Source organism: Artemia sp. Qi Xiang Cuo, chromosome 20 (assembly GCF_049724085.1).
Source record: "Artemia sp. Qi Xiang Cuo chromosome 20, ASM4972408v1, whole genome shotgun sequence".
Taxonomy (NCBI): Eukaryota; Metazoa; Arthropoda; class Branchiopoda; order Anostraca; family Artemiidae; genus Artemia; species Artemia sp. Qi Xiang Cuo.
The window spans coordinates 36,621,587-36,647,180 of record NC_142813.1 but is presented as its reverse complement, the minus strand read 5'-3'; the positions used below and the strand labels follow the sequence as shown (position 1 = coordinate 36,647,180).

At 35.2% G+C, this 25,594-nt stretch overlaps 2 protein-coding genes across 3 annotated transcripts in view; one reads left to right on the top strand and one right to left on the bottom strand.

Moving 5' to 3' along the window:
• LOC148940154 (poly(A) RNA polymerase GLD2-B-like) overlaps positions 1-25,594 on the bottom strand; it is a 610,602-nt gene that overhangs the window by 247,633 nt on the left and 337,375 nt on the right. The window lies entirely within an intron of this gene.
• LOC148940159 (uncharacterized) lies at positions 9-746 on the top strand. The gene has a single exon (XM_089106085.1). The coding sequence runs from the start codon at positions 9-11 to the stop codon at positions 744-746; it is 738 nt and encodes a 245-aa protein (XP_088962211.1).

Sequence of the window (25,594 nt, the reverse complement as noted above, 5' to 3'; positions counted from 1 at the left end):
TTAAGGATATGGTAGTTGCTTGTAGTCAAGCTAGGAAGAAACGTAAGTATTTTGATTCACCGAAGAAGCCTTGGGTTACGAAGAGTATTCTAGTTTCTCTAGCTAGGCGACAGCAATTGTATAAAAAGTCCACATTAAGTAATAGTATTAGCGATGTAAATATTTATAAAGCGTATAGTAATGAGTTGAATAGTATACTTCGTAAAGCTAAGTTAGATTACCTGAGTGATAGTTTTAAAAATGTGGAGGGTAACCCGAGAAAGCCTTGGAATGTTATAAATTCTGTTATTAAACCGAATAAGCCTGAAGTAGTTTATAGTCTTGTTGATGCTGAAAATATTCGCCCAACTGCTCAACGTATTTGCGAGCACTTTTCCATTGTAGGAGGCCGGTTAGCGTCGTCTGTTGAGCAGCATGCAAGTGATGGTGATTTTACTCAGTTTTTGCCTGAAAGTAGTGACTTTTCTATGTACTTGCGAGTGGTTACTGAAAAAGAATTGTGTGATGTGGTAAAAGGTATGCGAAACAGTGCATCCGGGTCAGACTTTATTTCAACAAAGGTTTTCAAGTCAATTTTTCCTGTGATATCACAACAAATTTTGTACCTGATTAATGCTATTTTTAAGTGTGGTATTTATCCGGAGTGCCTTAAATGTGTCAGAGTAATACCTTTATTTAAAGGGGGTGATAGGAAGAATGTGAATCATTGTCGACCGATATCCCTTCTATCTGTTATATTAGGCTAGTAGAAAAACTTATTAATTCTAGAGTATCTGAGTTTTTGGAGAATCTTTCCTTTTTCTATTCTAATCAGTTCGGTTTTCGTAAGGGGATGTCTACTGAACAGGCAGTTTTATTTTTAACAACGTTTGTGCATGATGCTTTGGACCAAGGTTTTAAGGTGGCATCTATTTTTTTAGATATTGTTAAAGCGTTCGATTCAGTTGACCATGAAATTTTAATTATGAAGCTAGAAAATTGTGGAATTAGAGGAAATACGTTGAAGTTATTTGAAACTTTTTTGAGAGGTAGGACCCAGTACGTTGAAATTTCTAATGTGAGGTCTGGTGAAAGAATGGTTTATTATGGTGTTCCACAGGGTTCTGTTTTAGGTCCGCTTTTATTCTTGGTTTATGTTAACGACTTACGATTTTCTGTTTTGGATTTGTTAGATAGTGCATATTCTAATTGTAAGGTGATTATTCCTAGTTTTGCAGATGATACTCATTTTACTACTGCAGCAAAGACTGAATCTGATTTAATAGAGATAATGAGAAGAGGTATGTCAGGTATAGATAAGTGTATGAGAGTGAATAGGCTTTTTTCAAACCACAGTAAATCAGGTTTTACTATGTATGGTAGATCAACAAATTTTTACCCTTGGGTCGTTGATTTGCAAGTGGAGAAATATGTAATTAAGCGTACAAATACTATACGATACCTTGGTGTTATTGTGGATGAATGCCTTAGTTTTAAAATTCATGTTTCTTTTATTAGTAGTAAGATTGCGAGAAATGTTGGAATGATGAGAAAGTTAAAAAATATTTTCTAGGATTCTATTTTGAGATTGATTTATTTTTCGTTAGTTCACCCGTATTTAGTATATTGCGTGAGTATATGGTCTAGCACATTTTCAGTGCATTTGCAGCAGTTACGTGTGATGCAAATTATGGCACTGCCAGTGTTGTCCGGAGATAATCGGAGAACCTCTGTGAGATCCCAATATGTACAGTTAAATATTATCCCTGTGTCAGGTCTTGGAAAATTTTACCATGGGTTATTTATGTTTAAATATTTTTCTAATTTGGTTCCCAAGTGTTTTTTTAATTTTTTAAATTTATTTATTTCTGGTGATGATGTACACAATTATCCTACTTGTCATGCTAGAGATATACGTACACCTCAAGTTACTAGTACTAGATCGCTATTTTCAAAACGTCCTGTGGGGCCAGTTGTCTGGAATAATTTGCCTGTTTCTTTAAAAAGGTCAGCGGATCTATGTGAATTTCGTCGGGACCTTAAAACCTTCTGTCTCCATAGGTATGAATTTGTATGAATTTGTTTAAAGGGTGGTATAGTTCAGTCACTCTCAGGTTTGCCCGGAACCCGTTTTTCCTATATGTTTTTATTTTATTTATTTTTTTTATTAATTATTTATGGGATGACGACTTAAAGTTTTGGAGTATGTGAAGTATTGATTTTTGATTATTGCGACCAGGAGCCTAGTGAGTGTAAGATTTTCATTTTTCTTCTTTTTTTTGTTTTTCTTTCTTTCTTCTTTTTCTCTTTTTTTCTCTTGTTTTTCTTTAGTATGTTATTATAAGTGTTAATTTTTAAGAGGGTAAATACTTCCAAACAAGCGTTAGCTTATGGAAGGTCATTTATTTTTTTGTGTTGTGTTGTTTTTGGAATAAACCCTTATCTTATCTTATTGTTGTTTATGCGCTGCCAACTATTCTTTGAAGATATAATACAAATTATGGTTTATTAACTTTATTATTGTTTATGAAATTCTGTGTAGTTATTGATGGGCTCCGACTTCTCCTCGATGGACACTGCAAGTTCATCAAAATAAAATGTTATGTCACATGTATCGTTGAATATTTTAGCAAGCTATTGATGTGGGTTTTATATAGTAAAAAATTTAAATTTTCACTTCCGTGTTGTTGGGATAAAAAAATCCAGAAAGACCTTTTTCTCTGATTCACATCTAAAACGCCCCTTTCGCAGAATTCTTGTCTCATTATTATTTATTCATATTCATTAATGTGCTCCAATTTAATACGCTCAAAGCAAACCACCACATTTGCCAAAACAAGCAGCTGTCCATTTTCTGGGAATGTTCCAGAAAACTACTGATTTCATGTAAAAATTGGACATAAATTTACAAGAAAAGGAAAGAAGAATAAAATCCATTAGAGGAAGAAGAAGAATGTGTGACTAAGAATGTTTTCGCCATTTTTTTTCGCTTCTAGGTTACGGTACTTGACTTGACTACAGTGAAGTCAGTTATAGTTCACGACTAGTTACTTGGACCTCTTATATTCCTTTCAAAACATTTGGATAATAGGAGACAAAACCTTATATAAACATTTGATAAAGTCAATTAAAGTTCAGTTAAAGATCCAAGCAATCAAAAGCTACAAAAAGGATGAAAATCATTGTCTAACTCATTATTTAGAGGTTGGATTTAAATAGGGAGTCCTCCTAACTTTATTTTAAATACATTTGAAAAGTTAAAAGGTAATATGTTTATTGATCGTAGGATAATTAATAATTATTTAACTGAACTATAGTTGACTGTATCCAATGTTTAGTTAAAAATTTGTCTCCATTTTATCCAAACGTTTTGAAAGGAATATAAGAGTTCCAAGTAACTAGTCATGAACTATAGCTGACTTCACTGTAGTAAAGTCAAGTATCGTACCCTTGCACAGTGAAAAAATAATGGAAGCAGAAACAAAACGGATTTGTTATCCTTCAAAACAGCACACAAAATTGCGTGTTTATTGCATTTGTATTTGCATTTTATCACGTTGCGCCTTAGTGTCAACCAGAAAATTCAGAAACCGTTGAAGAAGAGACACAAGAGTGTCCACATCTCCAGATAAGACAACATTTGAACTTAAGCATTTGAGATTTTCCAACGTTAGGTCATTGTAGTCAATCCGTTTGCTCATTTGTGAGTACAATTCCAAAAAAAAAAATCAGACAGCTCATCTGGATGCAGTGAACCTGCTGAGCACTTGATAGACCAGTGTTTTGTAGCTTCTCATGAGGTAGAGTGCATTCGGTCCCAACTTTATACAATCATGTGCAAGAAAATGAGCTGGGCTCAACCGAACTTTAAATGGATCTTGTACGCGCCCTATTTCTTCCTTTTTGACAAAGCACTTGAGGAGCAACAGATACGTCTGTTGCAAAATTTCCAAAAGCCTGTGAATCCATGTTCACTCAGCTTGAAACTTTGCTTAGTGCATTGATCTTTTGTAAGACAAATGAAAGAAAATACTAAGTTAGTTTCACAGATGAATAACGCATAAAGGAAGAATTTTATTAGCCTTTTCTTTGGCTCCACTATCTCCAGCGGAGTCACCTTCAATATGGTTGGTAAAGAATAAAAGGAGCGGGTTCTACTGCTCCAGGATCCATTCAACGGAAGCTTCAAGGGTGAGCCATTTGGTACTTGCAGTCTACAAAATCTTATGGTTTTCCACATGACAGAAATTTTGGTATATCCTTAGTTCATCCTGTCTTTTGGGCTATTTGCCACATATGCAAAGAGATCAAGAATAAAAATGTCAATTCCATCTGGCAAGTTCCTAGCTGCATATACATAACAGAGAGCAAGGGAATGGCTAGTGCAGCCTAGCACAAGCAAATCTGGCACATATTCTTTTAACAGTACACCAAGACCTTTTTGATGTCCAGTGTTAGTAGTAACCAACATTATACTTTGCGTGCCTGTATAGCAATTTCAATGCTATTTGCTCGGAGGTATAGCAATTTCTACATTATTCAATAGAAGCTTGACACCTTTTCAAAGAGATTCAGGGCTCCCTCACATGGTCTTCTGGATTCGCCTCACATTGCGTTATACTATGTACCATCTTGTACTAGTTAGGACCTTGCATAACGTGCTATGAAGGACAAGTTTTTCTGACACAATTTACAGACCAGATTTCTACTTCATATATTTTTTTGATAACTTGATAGGTAATTTGAATAAAAGGAATTCAAATATTTTGTCTATGAAATAGAAGCTAACTCAATTTGCAAAAAGGTATTCCATCTGCACATCTCTGATCTGATTGAATTGTCGCAGACAATGAGATTTAATCACTGCTAAGCCTATTGTTATTGCGAGAGAGTTATCCCAATTTACAGCTTAGTGTTAATTGACGGACTTCCAAATACGAACATTTTGAAAAGCAGAAAAAAATCAGACATTATAATCAGAATTATTTGATTAACATTTAAAAAAGGGTAATGAGATATATGATCTGTATAATACTCAAGTGATATTTGATAAGTATTGTCAATTTAAAATAGGATATAACGTCCCCTTCGTCCCCCCCTCCATTTTTGAGGGCAGGGAGGGGAGGAGTCAATTTCGAAGGCCCGAAGGAGTTGTTAACTCGGGTAATTTGTTATAAATTTGAAAAAATGCCTAACGACGAATCGGAAATGGTTGATTAACATTTGCAAAAAAGGTGTAATGGGATTTGCGAATTGGAGGAGATGGGGTGGTTATACACTGTATAATACACAAGTGATGTTTTGGAGAGTATTGTCAATTTAAATTAGGATCTAACGTCCCCTTCGTCCCCCCCCCATTTCTGAGGGCAGGGAGGGGAGGAGTCAATTTCGGAGGCCCGAAGGAGTTATTAACTCGGGTAATTTGTTATAAATTTGAAAAATGCCTAACGACGAATCGGAAATGGTTGATTAACATTTGCAAAAAAAAGGGGTAATGGGCTTTGCGACTTGGAGGAGATGGGGTGGTTATGCACTGTATAATACACAAGTGATGTTTTGGAGAGTATTGTCAATTTAAATTGGATCTAAAGTTCCTCGGGGGTTTAGTTAAATTGGGTTGAGTTGCACGAAGGTTCAGTAGTACGAGAGTTCAGTAGCACGGGGGTTCAATTGTACAGGGTATCGGTTATACAGGGGTTCACTTACATGGAGGGTTCAGTTGAACGAGGGAGGGGATTTGCGAGTTGGAAGAGATGGGGTGATAGTGTACTGTATAATATACATGTTGGTTTTTGGAGAGTATTGTCAATTTAAATAGTTTAGAAATAAAAAAAAATAAAAAGAAATGATTGAAAAGTGTTTTGAGGGAGATGGACTGCATAGAGGGTTGAGAAACACGTAAGTTCAGTTAAGGGGGGATACGGTTACATGGAGATTTAGTTAAATGGGGATCGAGTTGCATGAGGGGTTCAGTAGCACGAGGGTTCAGTAGCACGGGGGTTCAGTTATACAGGGGTTCAGTTACATGGGGGGGGGGGGTTACCTGATTCTTTTATTCCAAATTAACTTGTAGGAATAGGACTTCATTCCATTGGCTAAATCAGTTTATTCATCTATAATGGTGAACAAAAAGACTATTAGTTCTCCGTATTCTTCTTCTTCTTCTGATCATGCGCCCATATCTCCCATGCCTCCTTCTCACTCGGGGTCAGTTGACGTCTTAATATCCGATAGAAGCTCAATATTCCACTCGTTCTTCACACCTCGTAATATCCGTCATGAGTGATATAGTGGGAGTCATCGATCTTAGGATCCCGATCTAGACATGAAAATTAAAAGGCTTAAAATATATGGAATTTGTATAAGCTGTAATGGACAAAAATACACTAAAAGACGGTTCCCGTCAAATTATTGTAGTTTTCTATAAAAATGAACGATTTTCAATGCGAAGATTTGTTAGTGTTAGGGATAGTTTGCTACTTCTGACAGAAAATTTTTATCACAATAAAAAAATTGTTACTTCTAAGAAAAAATTTAGCATCTTTCGCAGAAAACTTGCTAGTTCAAACAGAAAACTTGTTACCATAATTTTCTGAGCTGAATTTCTTAGCCTTTCATAGGTGTTTGTTGTCTGAAACCTATGATTTGGGATGGTTAATTTGCTATTATTGACTTTTCAGAGCTAGGTTTCTTAGCCTTTCATAGGTGTGTGCTGTCAGAAAATTATGATTTGGGATTTGTAGTTTGCTTTTTGGACTTTTCAGAGCTAGGATTCTTAGTCCCTCATAGGTGTTTGTTGTCTGAAACCTATAGTTTATGATGAGTAGTTTGCTATTTCAGGCTTTTTTTAGCTAAGGTTTCTTAGTATTTCGTAGGCGTGTGTTGTCTGAAACTTATGATTTGAGGTGTGTAATTTGCTATTTCCGACTTTTCATAGCCAGATTTCTTAGTCTTTCGTAGGTGTGTGTTGTCTGAAACCTATGATTTGGATTGGGTGGTTAGCTATTTTTTGACTTTTCTGAGCAGGTTTTCTTAGCCTTTCATAGGGGTGTGTTGACTGAAGCCTATGATCTGGAATGGGTGGTTTGCTATTTTTGACTTTTCTGAGCTAGATTTCTTAGTCTTTCATAGGTGTTTATTGTCAGAAAATTATGATTTGGGATGTGTAGTTTGCTTTTAGGACTTTTCAGAGCTTTGATTCTTAGTCTCTCATAGGCGTTTGTTGTCTGAAACTTCTAGTTTGGGATGAATAGTTTGCTGAGAAGTTAACTTTAGTATTTTATGGTTTTATGTGCCTGAAATCAAGAATTAGAATAGTTAATTATCTGTTTAGGGTTTTCAGACCTAGGTTTTTTAGATTTTCGTGCGTGCTCGACTCCTGGGGCTTATTATTTGAGAAGTTAACTTTAGTATTTTGTGGTTTTACGTGCCTAAAATCTTGAATTAGAATATTTAATTAGCTGTTTAGGTTTTCAGACATAGTTTTTTAGATGTTCATGGGTGTTGGGTTCCTGGACGGTTTTATGACTCCTCTTCTCGATGAATTCAGATGGTTTTAGGACTCGTTCCCCTAGCCATAACTCCATTCAACCTTGAGCGAAGATATAAAAGTTTGATGAAGTATTTTTCTACTTAACAACTACATTAGTAACTTCCAAGATAATAGGACAGTATGACACAGAATTTATCAGTTACCGAGAGTTCAATGACTCCTGCCCGCAATGACTTCCAAGGGTTTTATGACTCCTCCCCACAATGAATTCAGATGGTTTTAAGACTCATCTCACTAGTCATAACTCCGTTCAACCTTGAGTGAAGGTATAAAAGTTTGATGAAGTATTTCTCTACTTAACAACTACATTAATAGCCTCCAAGATGATAGGACTGTATGACACCGAATTTATCACTTTGAAAAAATCATCTTGTGGTGTTATATTCGAATGTGCTTTTTTATTATTGTCTATGGATCTCGAAGAAATTGACTGTTATCATTGGATAGTGAACTATAATCTGTTTGAGTATGATAAAAGCTTGTGGAGTACTACATTACGTTATATAAACAGACTGAGATTCTATGATAGAGTGATTACACCACTTAATAATACTGGTCAGGAACTGAGAAATGTTCAGGAGGAAGTCAGTGAAATTTGCAGCTTTTTCAGGGTTGAAGCGCTCTACGTCAAGGGCAATGTACCTACAGATAAAGTTTTAATTCAAAAGTGTGACCCTAGGATTCCACTGTTCAATCTAGAAGAGTTTAAGTGTCCTAAATTTGAGGGGGGTTATCACCATCCTGAAGACGAGGTTAGGTTCTTCGCAGAGTGGATACCTATGAACATACCTGATTGTGATAAATCCATAAGACATGTTAAAAACTATTCTATATCATGGGACCATCGTTTGTGGATGTTTAAGAGTGAACTCTAAGTACTGTTTTTATGTAAACATTTGTTGTTGTTTTTTTTTCTAAAAAAAAATCTGTTAATACATTTAAGCAATAAATATCTTTAAGCTTAACCCGTCTTTATTCTTTAGAATAGTTCTATTGTAAGCAAGTAAAAAACTCTTTCCTGAAGTCACCTCTTGGATACACAATGAAGAAACTTCATTTAAGAAACTATGAAAAAATTGTAAGTAAGCAAGTAACAAATTCTTTCTTGAAGTCACCTCTTGGATACACAATACAGAAATTTTCATTAAAGAAATTATGAAAAAATTGTAAGTAAGTAGCAAATTCTTTCTTGAATTCACCTGCTGGATAAACAAAGACATTTCGTTCAAGAAGTTATGACAAAATTCTAAGTAAGTAACAAACTCTTTATTGTTTACATGACTTAGATACACGATGTAGAAATTTAATTCAAGAAATTATGAAAAAATTCTCAGTAAGTAACAATTTCTTTCTTGAAGTCATCTCTTGGATACACAATACGGAAATTTCATTCAAGAAATTATGAAAATATTTGTAAGTAAGTAACAAGCTCTTTATTGATTTCACCTCTTGGATATACAGTACAGATACTTCATTCAAGAAATTATGATAAAATTGCAAGTAAGTAACTTTTTTTCTCTTTATCACAAACAATTTTCACTTAGCTAAATGATGTGGAAATTTAATTCAAGAAATTATTAAAAAATTCTCATTAAGTAACAATTTCTTTCTTGAAGTCAACTCTTGGATACACAATACGGAAATTTCATTCAAGAAATTATGAAAATATTTTTAAGTAAGTAACAAACTCTTTAGTGATTTCACCTCTTGGATATACAGTACAGATACTTCATTCAAGAAATTATGAAAAAATCGCGAGTAAGTAACTTTTTTTTCTCTTCATCACAAACAATTTTCACTTAGCTACATGATGTAGAAATTTAATTCAAGAAACTATTAAAAAATTCTCAGTAAGTAACAATTTCTTTCTTGAAGTCAACTCTTGGATACACAATACACAATTTCATTAAAGAAATTATGAAAAAATTGTAACTAAGAAACAAATTCTTTCTTGAATTCACATGTTGGATTAATAAAAATACATTTCGTTCAAGAAATTATGAAAAAATTCTAAGTAAGTAACAAACTCAAGAAAGAAATAACAATTTCTTTCTTGAAGTCATCTCTTGGATACACAATACGGAAATTTCATTCAAGAAATTATGAAAATATTTGTAAGTAAGTAACAAACTCCTTATTGATTTCACCTCTTGGATATACAGTACATATACTTCATTCAAGAAATTATGAAAAAATCGCAAGTAAGTAACTTTTTTCTCTTTATCACAAACAATTTTCACTTAGCTAAATGATGTAGAAATTTAATTCAAGAAATTATTAAAAAATTCTCAGTAAGTAACAATTTCTTTCTTGAAGTAAACTCTTGGATACACAATACGGAAATTTCGTTCAAGAAACTATGAAAATATCTGTAAGTAAGTAACAAACTCTTTATTGATTTCACCTCTTGAATATACAGTAGAGATACTTCATTCCGGAACTCATGAAAAAATCACAAGTAAGCAACTTTTTTTTCTCTTTATCACAATCAATTTTCACTTAGCTACATAATGTAGAAATTTAATTCTAGAAATTATTAAAAAATTCTCAGTAAGTAACAATTTCTTTCTTGAAGTAAACTCTTGGATACACAATACACAATTTCATTCAAGAAATTATGAAAAAATTGTAACTAAGTAGCAAATTCTTTCTTGAATTCACATGTTGGATTAACAAAAATACATTTCGTTCAAGAAATTATGACAAAATTCTAAGTAAGTAACAAACTCAAGAAAGAAATAACAATTTCTTTCTTGAAGTCATCTCTTGGATACACAATACGGAAATTTCATTCAAGAAATTATGAAAATATTTGTAAGTAAGTAACAAACTCTTTATTGATTTAACCTCTTGGATATACAGTACATATACTTCATTCAAGAAATTATGAAAAAATCGCAAGTAATTAACTTTTTTTTCTCTTTATCACAAACAATTTTCACTTAGCTAAATGATGTAGAAATTTAATTCAAGAAATTATTAAAAAATTCTCAGTAATTAGCAATTTCTTTCTTGAAGTCAACTCTTGGATACACAATACGGAAATTTCATTCAAGAAATTATGAAAATATTTGTAAGTAAGTAACAAACTCTTTATTGATTTCACCTCTTGGATATACAGAACAGATACTTCATTCAAGAAATTATTAAAAAATCGTAAGTCAGTAACTTTTTTTGTCTCTTTATCACAAACAAATTTCACTTAGCTAAATAATGTAGAAATTTAATTCAAGAAATTATTAAAAAATTCTCAGTAAGTAACAATTTCTTTCTTGATGTAAACTCTTGGATACACAATACACAATTTCATTGAAGAAATTATGAAAAAATTGTAACTAAGAAGCAAATTCTTTCTAGAATTCAAATGTTGGATTAACAAAAATACATTTCGTTCAAGAAATTATGACAAAATTCTAAGTAAGTAACAAACTCTTTATTGTTTTCACGAGTTAGATATACGATGTAGAAATTAAATTCAAGAAATTATGAAAAAATTCTCAGTCTAAGTAGCAAATTCTTTCCAAACGAACGGGAATTCCCCACTGGTTCCTACACATTGCAAAAAGTGAGCAGTACGAAAACTCCACGTTTTCAGCCAGACTGTTTTTTTAAGACAACACCCATTTTTTAGGGACCAATCAGAGACAGCGGAGGTTGCTCAATATACAATAACTTGATCGGTGATTGGTTACACACCACGACGGCGCATACGTAGTGAGAGAGTCATGTAAAGTTGACATAGCTTTATTTCATTTTTTAAGGTTAATTTAAACGAGGTTACGTGCACGCACGTTGTATTGTATATTGAGCAACCTCCACTGTCTCTGATTGGTCCCTAAAAAATGGGTGTTGTCTAAAAACCAGTCTGGCTGAAAACGTGGAGTTTTCATACTGCTCACGATTTGCAATGTGTAGGAACCAGTGGGGAATTCCCGTTCGTTTGGAAAGGTGCCAAGGAAAGGCATGCATATAGCATGTAGTTTCAAAACGTGTTTAATCACGTTTCTTGAATGAAGTATCTGTACTGTATATTCAAGAGGTGAAATCAATAAAGAGCTTGTTATAAATATTTTTATAATTTCTTGAATGAAATTTCCGTATTGTGTATCCAAGAGTTGACTTCAAGAAAGAAATTGTTACTTACTGAGAATTTTTTCATAATTTCTTGAATTAAATTTCTACATCGTGTAGCTAAGTGAAAATTGTTTGTGATAAAGAGAAAAAAAGTTACTTACTTGCGATTTTGCATAATTTCTTGAATGAAGTATCTGTACTGTATATCCAAGAGGTGAAATCAATAAAGAGTTTGCTACTTAGTTTCAAATATTTTCATAATTTCATGAATGAAATTCCGTATTGTGTATCCAAAAGTTGACTTCAAGAAAGAAATTGTTACTTACTGAAAATATTTTCATAATTTCTTGACTTTAGTTTCTACATCGTATATCTAAGTCGTGAAAACAATAAAGAGTTTGTTACTTACTTAGAATTTTGTCATAATTTCTTGAACGAAATGTCTTTTTGTTTATTCAACAGGTGAATTCAAGAAAGAATTTGCTACTTAGACTGAGAATTTTTTCATAATTTCTTGAATTTAATTTCTACATCGTATATCTAACTCGTGAAAACAATAAAGTTTGTTACTTACTTAGAATTTTGTCATAATTTCTTAAACGAAATGTCTTTTTGTTTATCCAACAGGTGAATTCAAGAAAGAATTTGTTACTTAGTTACAATTTTTTTCATAATATCTTGAATGAAATTTCCGTATTGTGTATCCAAGAGTTGACTTCAAGAAAGAAATTGTTACTTACTGAGAATTTTTTAATAATTTCTTAAATTAAATTTCTACATCATGTAGCTAAGTGAAAATTGTTTGTGATAAAGAGAAAAAAAAGTTACTTACTTGCGATTTTTTCATAATTTCTTGAATGAAGTATCTGTACTGTATATCCAAGAGGTGAAATCAATAAAGAGTTTGTTACTTACTTACAAATTTCACAAATTACAAATTACAATTTTCATAAATTCTTGAATGAAATTTCCGTATTGTGTATCCAAGAGATGACTTCAAGAAAGAAATTGTTACTTACTGAGAATTTTTTCATAATTTCTTGAATTAAATTTCTACATCGTGTATCTAAGTCATGTAAACAATAAAGAGTTTGTTACTTACTTAGAATTTTGTCTTCATTTCTTGAACGAAATGTCTTTGTTTATCCAGCAGGTGAATTCAAGAAAGAATTTGCTACTTACTTACAATTTTTTCATAATTTCTTTAATGAAAATTTCTGTATTGTGTATCCAAGAGGTGAGTTCAAGAAATAATTTGTTACTTACTTACTTACAATTTTTTCATAGTTTCTTAAATGAAGTTTCTTCATTGTGTATCCAAGAGGTGACTTCAGGAAAGAGTTTTTTACTTGCTTACAATAGAACTATTCTAAAGAATAAAGACGGGTTAAGCTTAAAGATATTTTGCTTAAATGTATTAACAGATTTTTTTTTTTTGAAAAAAAAAAACAACAAATGTTTACATAAAAATAGTACTTAGAGTTCACTCTTAAACATCCACAAACGATGGTCCCATGATATAGAATAGTTTTTAACATGGCTTATAGCTTTATCACGATCAGGTATGTTCTTAGGTATCCACTGTGCGAAGAACCTAACCTCGTCTTCAGGACGGTGATAACCCCCTTCAAATTTAGGACACTTAAACTCTTCTAGATTGAAAAGTGGAATCCTAGGGTCACACTTTTGAATTAAAACTTTATCTGTAGGTACATTGCCCTTTACGTAGAGTGCTTCAACTCCGAAAAAGCTGCAAATTTCACTGACTCCATCCTGAACATTTCTCAGTTCCTGACCATTAATATTAAGTGGTGTAATCACTCTATCATAGAATCCCAGTCTGTTTATATAACGTAATGTAGTACTCCACAAGCTTTTATCATACTCAAACAGATTATAGTTCACTATCCAATGATAAGAGTCAATTTCTTCGAGATCCATAGACAATAATAAAAAAGCACATTCGAATATAACACCACAAGATGGTATTTTCAAACTGATAAATTCGGTGCCATACAGTCCTATCATCTTGGAGGCTATTAACGTAGTTGAAAAGTAGAGAAATACTTCATCAAACTTTTATACCTTCGCTCAAGGTTGAACGGAGTTATGACTAGTGAGAGAAATCTTAAAACCATCTGAATTCATTGTGGGGAGGAGTCATAAAACCCTTGGAAGTCATTGCGGGGAGGAGTCATTGAACTCTCGGTAACTGATAAATTCTGTGTCATACTGTCCTATCATCTTGGAAGTTATTAATGTAGTTGTTAAGTAGAAAAATACTTCATCAAACTTTTATATCTTTGCTCAAGGTTGAATGGAGTTATGGCTAGGGGGACGAGTCCTAAAACCATCTGAATTCATTGAGAGGAGGAGTCATAAAACCCTCCAGGAACCCAACACCCATGAACATCTAAAAAACTATGTCTGAAAACCTAGAAACCTAGCTCTGAAAAGTCAATAATAGCAAATTAACCATCCCAAATCATAGGTTTCAGACAACACACACCTATGAAAGGCTAAGAAATTCAGCTCAGAAAATTATTGTAACAAGTTTTCTGTTTGAACTAGCAAGTTTTCTGCGAAAGATGCTAAATTTTTTCTTAGAAGTAACAATTTTTTTATTGTGATAAAAATTTTCTGTCAGAAGTAGCGAACTATCCCTAACAATAACAAATCTTCGCATTGAAAATCATTCATTTTCATAGAAAACTACAATAATTTGACGGGAACCGTCTTTTAGCGTATTTTTGTCCATTACAGCTTATACAAATTCCATATATTTTAAGCCTTTTAATTTTCATGTCTAGATCGGGAACCTAAGATCGATGACTCCCACTATATCACTCATGACGGATATTACGAGGTGTGGAGAACAATTGGAATATGTAACTTTTATTGGATATTAAGACGTCAACTGACCTTGAGTGAGAAGAAGGCATGGGAGGCATGGGCGCATGATCAGAAGAAGAAGAAGAATACGGAGAATTAATGGTCTTATTGTTCACCCTCATAGATGAATAAACTGATTTAGTCAATGGAATTAAAGTCCTATTCCTACAAGTTAAGTTAGAATAAAAGAATCAGGTAACAATCCCCCCCCCCCATGTAACTGAACCTCTGTATAACTGAACCTCTGTATAACTGAACCTCTGTATAACTGAACCCCCGTGCTACTGAACCCTCGTGCTACTGAACCCCTCATGCAACTCGATCCCCATTTAACCAAACCTCCATGTAACTGTAACCCCCCTTTAACTAAACTCTCGTGCATCTCAACCCTCCATGCAGTCCATCTCCCTCAAAACACTTTTCAGCCATTTCTTGTTAATTTTTTTTTTTCTAAACTATTTTAAATTGACAATACACTCCAAAACATCACTTGTGTATTATACAGTACACTATCACCCCATCTCCTCCAAATCGCAAATCCCCTCCCTCGTTCAACTGAACCCTCCATGTAAGTGAACCCCTGTATAACCGAAACCCTGTACAACTGAACCCCTGTGCTACTGAACTCTCGTACTACTGAACCTTCGTGCAACTCAACCCAATTTAACTAAACCCCTGGGGAACGTTAGATCCTATTTAAATTGACAATACTCTCCATAACATCACTTGTGTATTATACAGTGCATAACCACCCCATCTCCTCCAATTCGCAAATCCCATTACCCCTTTTTTTGAAAATGTTAATCAACCATTTCCGATTCGTTGTTAGGCATTTTTCAAATTTATAACAAATTACCCGAGTTAACAACGCCTTCGGGCCACCGAAATTGACTCCTCCCCGCCCTCCCCTCAGAAATGGGGGGGGGGACGAAGGGGACGTTAGATCCTATTTTAAATTGACAATACTCTCCAAAACATCACTTGTGTATTATACAGTGCATAACCAACCCATCTCCTCCAATTTGCAAATCCCATTACCCCTTTTTTGAAAATGTTAATCAACAATTTCCGATTCGTCGTTAGGCTTTTTTCAAATTTATAACAAATTACCCGAGTTAACAACTCCTTCGGGCCTCCTAAATTGACTCCTCCCCTCCCTGCCCTCAGAAATGGGGGGGGGGGACGAAGGGGACGTTAGATCCTATTTTAAATTGACAAAACTTGTCAAACATCACTTGTGTATTATACAGATCATATATCTCATTACCCCTTTTTAAATGTTAATCAAAAAATTCTGATTATAATGTCTGATTTTTTTGTCTGCTTTTCAAAATGTTCGTATTTGGAAGTCCGTCAATTAACACTAAGCTGTAAATTGGGATACCTCTCTCGCAATAACAATAGGCTTAGCAGTGATTAAATCTCATTGTCGGCGACAATTCAATCAGATCAGAGTTGTGCAGATGGAATACCTTTTTGCAAATTGAGTTAGCTTCTATTTCATAGACAAAATATTTGAATTCCTTTTATTCAAATCACCTATCAAGTTATCAAAAAAATATATGAAGTAGAAATCTGGTCTGTAAATTGTGTCAGAAAAATTTGTCCTTCATAACACGTTATGCAAGGTCCTAACTAGTACAAGATGGTACATAGTATAACGCAATGTGAGGCAAATCCAGAAGACCATGTGAGGGAGCCCTGAATCTCTTTGAAAAGGTGTCAAGCTTCTATTGAATAATGTAGAAATTGCTATACCTCCGAGCAAATAGCATTGAAATTGCTATACAGGCACGCAAAGTATAAGGTTGGTTACTACTAGTGTTAACACTGGCATTGTCAGAGGCAATCGCCATCACATTTTGCAAAGGTATTCCTTGGCTTTCCAAATGTCCAAGTATTAGACACTCACACTCAAGACAGAAAGTCTTCTCACACTCTATATATATATATATATATATATATATATATATATATATATATATATATATATATATATATATATATATATATATATATATATATATATATATATATATATATATATATATATATATATATATATATATATATATATATATATATATATATATATATATATATATATATATATATATATATATATATATATATATATATATATATATATATATATATATATATATATATATATATATATATATATATATATATATATATATATATATATATATATATATATATATATATATATATATATATATATATATATATATATATTTTATTAACCCATCAAAACAAAGGAAGATGGAGGAAAACAAAAAGAAAACAAAAGAAAACACCACTTTAAAATAAATAACGGCTGTAGGTGTACGAAGCGCGTTTGTGGAAGTGACCCATAAGAAGCCGACGGGTTTCAGTAATTCAACGGTCGAACAGAAGACATAGATACACAATAGAATTAACTACCTCAACTTCGGCATTACTTAATTGAACTGGCGCGTGCTCACTTTCTTTTGAATTAAACAATAGCACAGAAGATTTATCAGCGTTAAACTGGAGGCCTATTTTATAATACGCGTACTGGATTTGCAGAATTTTTTTTCTAGGCCACGGAAAAAACAACTTAGATTAAAGACGTCATCTGAGTAACCAATCAGGGAGACGTCGATCCCAAGAAGAATACATATAGTCAGGGCATTGGACTGAGGTTTAACAATGCTATTGTTAAATGCCGTCGGTGAGGTAAGAGCACCCTGCCTTACTCCTTTTTTTACTGGCAACATAGTTCTGCCCGTGGTGACAATTCAATGGAATAGTCAATTAATGGGATCTGTCTTGCGCCATTGACCGCAGGAGATAAAAGCTCGGCTTTTAAATGAACATACATATCATACAGTGACGCCAAAGAACCAGGATCAACACCTCTAAGACCCATATCAAGTATTTTACCTTCATGTTTTAACGAATCAAAAGCACGTCTGACGTCATGGGACGCTAGTGCTAGGATTTCACCACGGTTTTCTGCATCAATTAGACCCGAAATAAGAGCACTAAGTGCAAGTCCGCATCCAAGGCCAGTTTGAAAGCCAAACTCCTGGACACTATACTTTTATTGTAACTCATCTATAATCAACAACTCAAAAAGCTTGCAAAGGGTAGTTGCAACGGTAATCAGGCTGTATAAAAGCACTCTGACGATGCTTTACCCTTTTTCAAAATTAGCATCAGGGAAACTATAAAATAAGAATCAGGTACCATTCTTAGGTTAAAAATCATTTGAAAAATTAAACAAGGTGGTCAAAAAATAAATCGCTGCACAAAAATAAATGATGAGCCAAAATCAGATCAAACCCACGTGATTTTTTTTTTCTTCTGCTTTTTAACAGCTAATATATCAAAGTTTTCTTATTAGTAACACCGGTACTTCTTGCACGCGAAAAAAATCATCAAGAGGAGTTTTAAAACCATCCCGAAGCTGTGGGTTTGTTTTTAAAACCAGTTTTTAAAACCGGGATGTTTTTAAAACCATCCCGAAGATGGGGAGAATTCATTTTGGTAATGTTCAATCCATGATAGTAGAGGAATTTGCGAAGGCGAATCCTTTCAGGAATCCTTAGATAATGCCGACCAAAGCTTATTCGGATTCGAACGAACTGCTTCAGAATTTGCCGCAATTACAGAACCACGATACAAAGAAAGCTCCTTTGCAAATTGTCGTTTCGTAAGAATCCGAATTTCATTCAGCCAACAATCACGCGGTGAACCGGTTTCCCGCCAGATAGAAAGCCTCAACTTTGCAGAATTAAAAGCATTCCATAAACTGATATTAGACGACCAGCCAGGAATCTCTTTATCAGTCTTTACTTTTCTAGCAGGTACAGCTGACTTTTCAGCAACACGCAATGCGTGACTTGGCTCACTGCAATACGTGTTGAGCCGAAGTCTAGACTCAAGTAGATTTATTTTAGAACTATTCACAAGCAAATCAAACGGGACTGTAATTTTATTTAGTATAATATCACTAACACTCTGGAAACAATCCCTAGAAGCACACTCCCAATCATAAACAAAACAAAACCGTTTCACCCCCGGATTAGGTGACAAACTTGCAGGGCTAACATTCACACTAAATACAAAAGAAAGCTGAAAATGACCCGACGTAAAACAAGAGTCCGAGACTGTTACTTCAAAAACGGAAACCGACGGGGTATGAACAACACGGTCGATATTAGATGTACTTCCGCTATTATGGATATAAGAAAAGTCCTTATTTTTTTATGTGAGTACATATTCATTGTCAAGCAAACCATAAAGTAGAGTCACACGACTAGATGCAGTTTCTCTTTTCTTTGTCATGTCACAGTTGAAATCACCCACTATAACACAAGAAAGTCCCAGTTTTTTCACATTTTCAGGACATTTAGCTAGCCGAGCCACACTAATTGCAAACAGTCTCTCTGATTTTCCGTCTCGATAATCCATTGGAAGATAAACATTAATTAAAACACATTATTAATCCTCACTGAAAGAAAATCACTTCCAGAGTCAAAGCTAGAGTACGGGAGGGAAGATTTCACAAAGGTGGCACACTCACCGGAAGGGCGACCGCGAGTTCGTGATCGGTGCGCAGGGACAGAGAACACTGTGTGACTTGGGGATATATCTAATAAGTTCAGACTAAGAGACGTCGAAAAATGTTTTTGAACAGAAACAAGGTCATATTCAGGCACTAGTTCTTCTAAGAACACAGAACCATTCAGAAAAATGACCATTCAGATTCCAAGGTGCAAAACTGTATGAGACATTGCTGGGTATAGCTTTCATTTTGATGGTAAGTTATTGGCTGGACATCTCACGCTATAGCAAGTGTGGCCTTTCTTGTTGAACAATACAGAGAAAATATCCCTTTTGTAAGGAAGATCCTTACTTGATTCATGGTCTTCGGCACCACAGTGTCCACAACGGGGAGATTAAGAACAATCAGCTGTGACATGCCCAACACAATGGCAGGAGTAGCAGTGTTTGGGCATAAATTTAAACTGTTCAGCAGGCAGCTTTTCTTAACCAACTCTGATTGAGTCGCTAAAAAACTGATCTACATCATTTTTACTATCAAAGTAAACCTTGAAGACTGACGCACTTTCATAGCTCCCAATTTCAGCAACATTAGTGACAGTAGGAAGAAGCTTCTTTATGTCCTTCTCTGTCATACTAGGTGGAATACGCTTTAGAACTGCAATGAAGAGTCGTTCTTTTAGTTTTGCAATTACGTCGGGAGCATTTGATTTCAAGTTCTCAACGATGGTTCTTGTGGATGATTTGGATCTTACTATCAGCTTCCAGTTATCTTTGGTTTTACGAAGTTCATTTATCTCATCAGAGTTCGGGCCGACACTATCGACAAAACTCTTGTGAGCATCCGGATTGTCGAGCGTTTTTTGGGAGATATAAGGACAACTACATACGAGGATTTAGCACTTACGTTTGCAATGTCCTTAGTGCCCGAGGTGGATGTAGACGAACTTGGCTGACCAATTGAGGATAAAAAACTCTTGAACTCGAGACAGAGTTCATTTACCTTCCTCTTCAGTGTTACGCTTGCTTCACCCGGAACAACGGGAACCTCATCTGGCTGGACAATGACAAACTTTGGCAGTGGCACCGAATTCTTATCACTATAATCAATCACTTTAAAGATGGCTGTAAAAGTGTCTGAAACCTTCATTCTGTCAGTTGGTCTGACCGACATTTTCGCTTCAGACCAGATTAACCACTTGGCTAGCTTAATTTGATCACCAGCAAAAAATACAAATCCTACTTTGACTACATCCGTATCCGTGTTCCCAGCCTTCCTTGATCGAACCGCATAGTTTAGAACTGCAGTCAAGACTAGTTTTTCCGATGACATGACGGTACGGAATGAAATGTAGGGCGGTGAATCAATCAATCAATCAATTACTGAATCAATCAGTCGTATATTCGACTACTGATATCTGTTATGAAACAGTTAACAAAACCTGTGGGAAGTGCCAGTACCCAAATCGCCTTTCCCCAGCAGTTTAAGCATCAATGTCCGGTCGGTCCCCATATGGCTCTTGGGTTTGTTCTCGCTCCCTTCTGCACAAGCTGTCACTGAATTAGCCAAAAATTGGATAAAATTATTTTCTTATTTTCTAGAATTCGAACTAAAAAATTGTTGAAGACACAGAAATGCCGTACCTGTTGGTGCTACCGTAGCATTAAATCTAAAAAAAGCTATTCATAATTAGTCCACAACAATATGGTCACTTTAGATTTTAATCCGTAGCAGAGTATAGTGAGACTTCTGTAATCACTCAAGGTCACTGAATTCATTAAATTTCGAGGCACTGAATTAATACCATTTATCGGTAAAGATTTATCTGTAAATTCGTCGACTACTAAAGAGATATGAGCTTTCTTCAGTTCACAAGAAAGCACATCTCTTTCTACAGGGGAAATGAGGTGTCTAATTTTCTCACTAGTTTTAGTTCTGCCCTGATTGAAGCTTTTACAAAGTTCTGAGTCTCCAAAAGCATTTTTTAGGACTGGTATTAAAGTGTCCATTTTTCTAATGGGAATCTCTTCCAAGACAACCCACGACGTAAGCGTGAAGCTGGCTTCAATTATAGACTCAGCGTGTTATTTTTTGGGAAGGTCTTCATACTGCAGCATTGATGTCTGATTGTTCTGAACCCTGCTCTTGGGGAAGTTCGTTCTAAGATGGCGTCTCACGTTTGTCACATATCCTATTAGGTCTTTATGACACGCTTTACAGGAAGCTAATTCCTGGCATACTTAAAAAACGATCAAAAATTAAATAAACAAACAAATTTTCTCAACTGAAAGTAAGGAGCAACATTAAAACTTCAACCAAACAAACATTACAACGTATATGAAGGTGGTCACCTGCTCCTCAACACCTCACTCTTTACACTAAAGTTTGAATTTTGTCCCAATTCTTTAAAAAAGACTCCTGAAACACAAGGGTCGTTTAAGTAGAACAATAAGAAGCTATTTTAAAAGCAATAAAAAACTTTAGCGTGAAGAGCGAGGTGCTGGGGAGGGGTGACCCTCTTCAAATACTTAGTAATTTCTTTTTGTTTTAAGTTTTAATGTTGATCAGCTTGAAGTATTGAAGTAATTAATGTAGCCCATTGCACATCGCCCTTTCCATCGCCCTATCTTCAGTGTTGCCAAACTTTGAAGAAAACATCCCTCGCCGATCACCCAATCTTTCAAATTGATTATAGTGTTGCCAAATTTAGTCTCCTTTAACCTAAAGGACTATTAAAAGTACTTTAACACAATTGACTCACAGCAGTGAAGGTTCTAAGGGGTCAGACACTACTTTTTGGGACTAAACCTTATCTGCTTGATTAGTAGCTCATTTTAAAGCACATTTTTTGCTGATTCATAATATATATGTCTTACCACGTTTAAAATTTTTGAATTCAATTCAGTTCCCAAATAAAGTTTTTTTTAAGAAATTCAAAATCCTTGTCTTACAAAAATTACAAAAAAGCGGGCGATGGCCTTGCTTTGGCTTATTATGTCCTATACAGTGTTTTTATGAAGTGAAAAACAATTTACTGTAGCATTACCATAGCATTTAGTATTTCCAGAGGCGCCAATTAGGGGGGCAGGGGGGGCCATGGCCCCCCCTACACTTTGAAAATTACCTTCTTATTTATATTTCACAGCTATTTTCTATTTTAGCTATGTGCTATATTAAACCAGCAACTAGTCCAATAAATACGACCAACAAACTGGTGCCCTCATTATATAATCTTGTTTTGAAATGTCTAAGAGCGAGCGTGTCTACACTATTTTATTTCCGAGTAGGGTTCATTCAAAACTAAGCTTCATGTGGTCAGTACCCGTTTGTTATTGTTCTTGTGACGAATTCGTTGTAAACTATGAGTTTTGTATATTGCCTTTTTTAGTAGCTGGGAAAGGAAATGTGTTCTAGGGTTTCAAGGGGTTTTGGTCAGCAGATTCTTGACGTTGTTGAATAGTTTATGGGATAACTAGTCCCAGTGGAGTGTATGGGACTGTCGTGAGCAGGAAATGTAAGTGATTGGTTTATGGGGTTTCTAAGCGGAGCGGGGTAGTTTCACCGTGGAGTATGGGAGTGATTTTCTAAGTGAGTTTCTACGTGTTTCTTCAGTTCTTCTCTTGCCGTGTCTGAGTGAAGTCATTGTCTACTACTCGTTTAACTATGAGTAAAAAGCCACAACAAACTTTGGATTTTTTTTCGGTGAAAATGCGGAAGAAAAATGAAGAAACTTTAGTGCAAGAAACTGGCAATAGTGTCAGCGCCCAAAGTCTCGGGTTATTTGAGATAAATTCCCCCACCTGTGACATAATTTCGGAAACAAGCGGAACAATAAATGGCTCAGATCAACATGAAAGTTCGGTCTGCATCGCTGAATCCCTTGCGGGTTCCAGTAGCAGTCAAGAAACTCTCTCAGATATCTCTAGGACGCGTCACGACAAACCAGCTCAACCTATTCTTGAGAGATATCCCGCTTCCATTTCTAACGGAAGGAAATTCAGTGCACATTACTATAAGACTTATGTATGGAATGAATACTCAAAAAACTTGAATTCCGTGTTTTGTTTTGCTTGCCACCATTTTTCTATGGGGACTCTAAGGGCTTGAGAAACTGCTGGAAAAAGGGCTTTCATTGAGTCAGGATTTTGCAAGTGGAAAGACAGTTCTGCACTATTAAAGCAACATGATGGTTCTGAAAGACATAGGCATTGTATGTCAGCATGGATAGAATTTAAGATAATGAGTACTGATACTTCGAAATCTGTAGCAAATGCCTTAATTCAATCCAGATCTCAAGAGGTTCAGGAAAATAGAGATTATGTGAAGTACGTTTTTTGTACTATTTGCTTTCTTGGCCGCCAGGGTCTTGCTTTGAGGGGTCATGACGAATCAGAAACATCTGAAAACCGGGGTAAGTTGGTTGAATTGATGGAGGAAATGTCTAAAGGCGACGAAAAGCTGAAGGCCAATTTACAGCGCCGATATGGTCACTATTGCAGTCATCAGTACCAAAATGACGCAGTTACACTGATAGGAAATGCCTTGCGCTAAGATATTATTTCAGAAGTAAAATCAGCTAATTACTTTGCTATTCTTGTCAACGAGACAAAAGACGTTTCTAGAAAAGAACAATTAGCGATCCTACTCAGGTATATATCAAACGGAAAAGTAGTGGAGCGACCAATCGGCTGCTATCACATGCACAAATTAAACACCGAGAGCTTATCCACCTCGATTTGTGAAACTATAGACAAGCTTGGTGTAGATTCGATGCTGTGTATTGCCCAATGTTATGATGGCGCATCTGTTATGAGTGGGGAATTTAACAGAGTTCAAGCAAAGTTTAGGGAGAAGGTGCCTCGTGCAGTTTATTTACACTGTCACGCCCACAGATTAAACTTGGTTTTGACTGACTGCCTAAAAAATATCAGTGAACTTTCTGAATTTTTCTCTGTGGTGCAAAAACTTTACGCATTTATATCATGCAGCAATACTCGTCACAAGTTATTTTTGGAATCCCAGCGTATTAGCGGGTAAATAGTCTTGGAGCTAGAGAGGACTGTCCAGACTCACTGGTTTTACACAGTCCGCTCTATTTCAAAGGTAAAGGCCAGATTTGATTGTATTGCTACTGTGCTTGCTGCAGTCTCTGATAGTTCCAACGGCGAGGCAGCGTGTGAAGCAAAAGGACTACTGGACAAAATCAACTCTGCCTCTTTTGTTTCAACTTTACACATAGTGGAAAAAGTATTAGTCATTGTAAATTATTTATCAGAGCAACTTCAATCCGGAAGTTTGTTGATTTATAAGGCACTTGCACTGATTTCTGGGACATATGAGACACTCCAAAAGTTGAGAAATGATATCGAATGGAACAACTTAAGCAAAAACATATCTGAATTCTTAGCTTTAAACGATATCCAGGAATCGAAATCTCCACAATCTAAAACCAGTGCTCGAAACAAGAGAAGTCAAGCCATTTCCATTCGTCTCAAAGCCTTTCTTTCAAACTCAACAACCGGTAAACGCAATATCAGTCAGCCAGTTAAATCAGACTGCGGTAAACTTCTGTACTTTGAGGTAATAGATCGTTTCACGAGTGAGATGGACCAACGTTTCATGCAGAATATGCCTCTGCTCGACGCTTTATCTGCCTCCGACCCCTCAAGTTCCAATTTTCTCGAAATTTCAAAAGTGGAAATAGTTATGTGTCATTATCAAGAGATTCTCGGTGTTGACGACCATGCCATAGAATCCCAGCTTTCTCTTGCAAAGCTGCATCTGTCAAAAGGTGATATTTCAAAAATGGATCTTCTTCGAGCTATCGAAATCTTATCCGACCTCTCAGTTGCCTATTCTGCAGTGCTAAAACTGATGAAGCTAGTTGCTACTTTGCCTGTGACCACTACCAGTAATGATCGATTCTTCTCGGCATTAGGGCGTGTGAAAGACTATCTGCGATCGACGATGGGAAACGACAGACTCAGTGATCTCATGATAATGGCCGTTGAAAAAGAGGAGGTAAAGAAACTGGATTTGGATAGATTAGTCAACGATTTTGCCAAGCAGCGACCTCGCCGCTACCCCCTGTTTTAGGTATGTTTGCTAAATGTTGTTCTTTTTTTTGCATCTTAATTTAAAAAAAATCGAAAAAAAAATCCTTGCCCCCCCCTACATTTTCGTGAATTGGCGCCACTGAGTATTTCCTTCTTTGCTACAGCTCTTTGTGACTTTTTTATTTAACCAGGGCGATTTTCTTATCGCCCTAGTCTTAAAATTCTAGCCATAAGGTCAAAGAATGAGAAAAAGGTTCCTATTCTTCTCAAAACGTGGAGTACTATCATCAGAAGGATGAGACGTTTCAAATGAGCTTTCACACGCCACAAATAGGTGCACAATCACAATTGACTCACAGCAGAGGAGATTCTAAGGGGTCAGACACTACTTTTTAGGACTAACCCATATCTGCTTGACTAGTAGCTCATTTCAAAGGCCATTTTTCTCTGATTCATAATATATGCGTCTTACCGCGTTTAAAA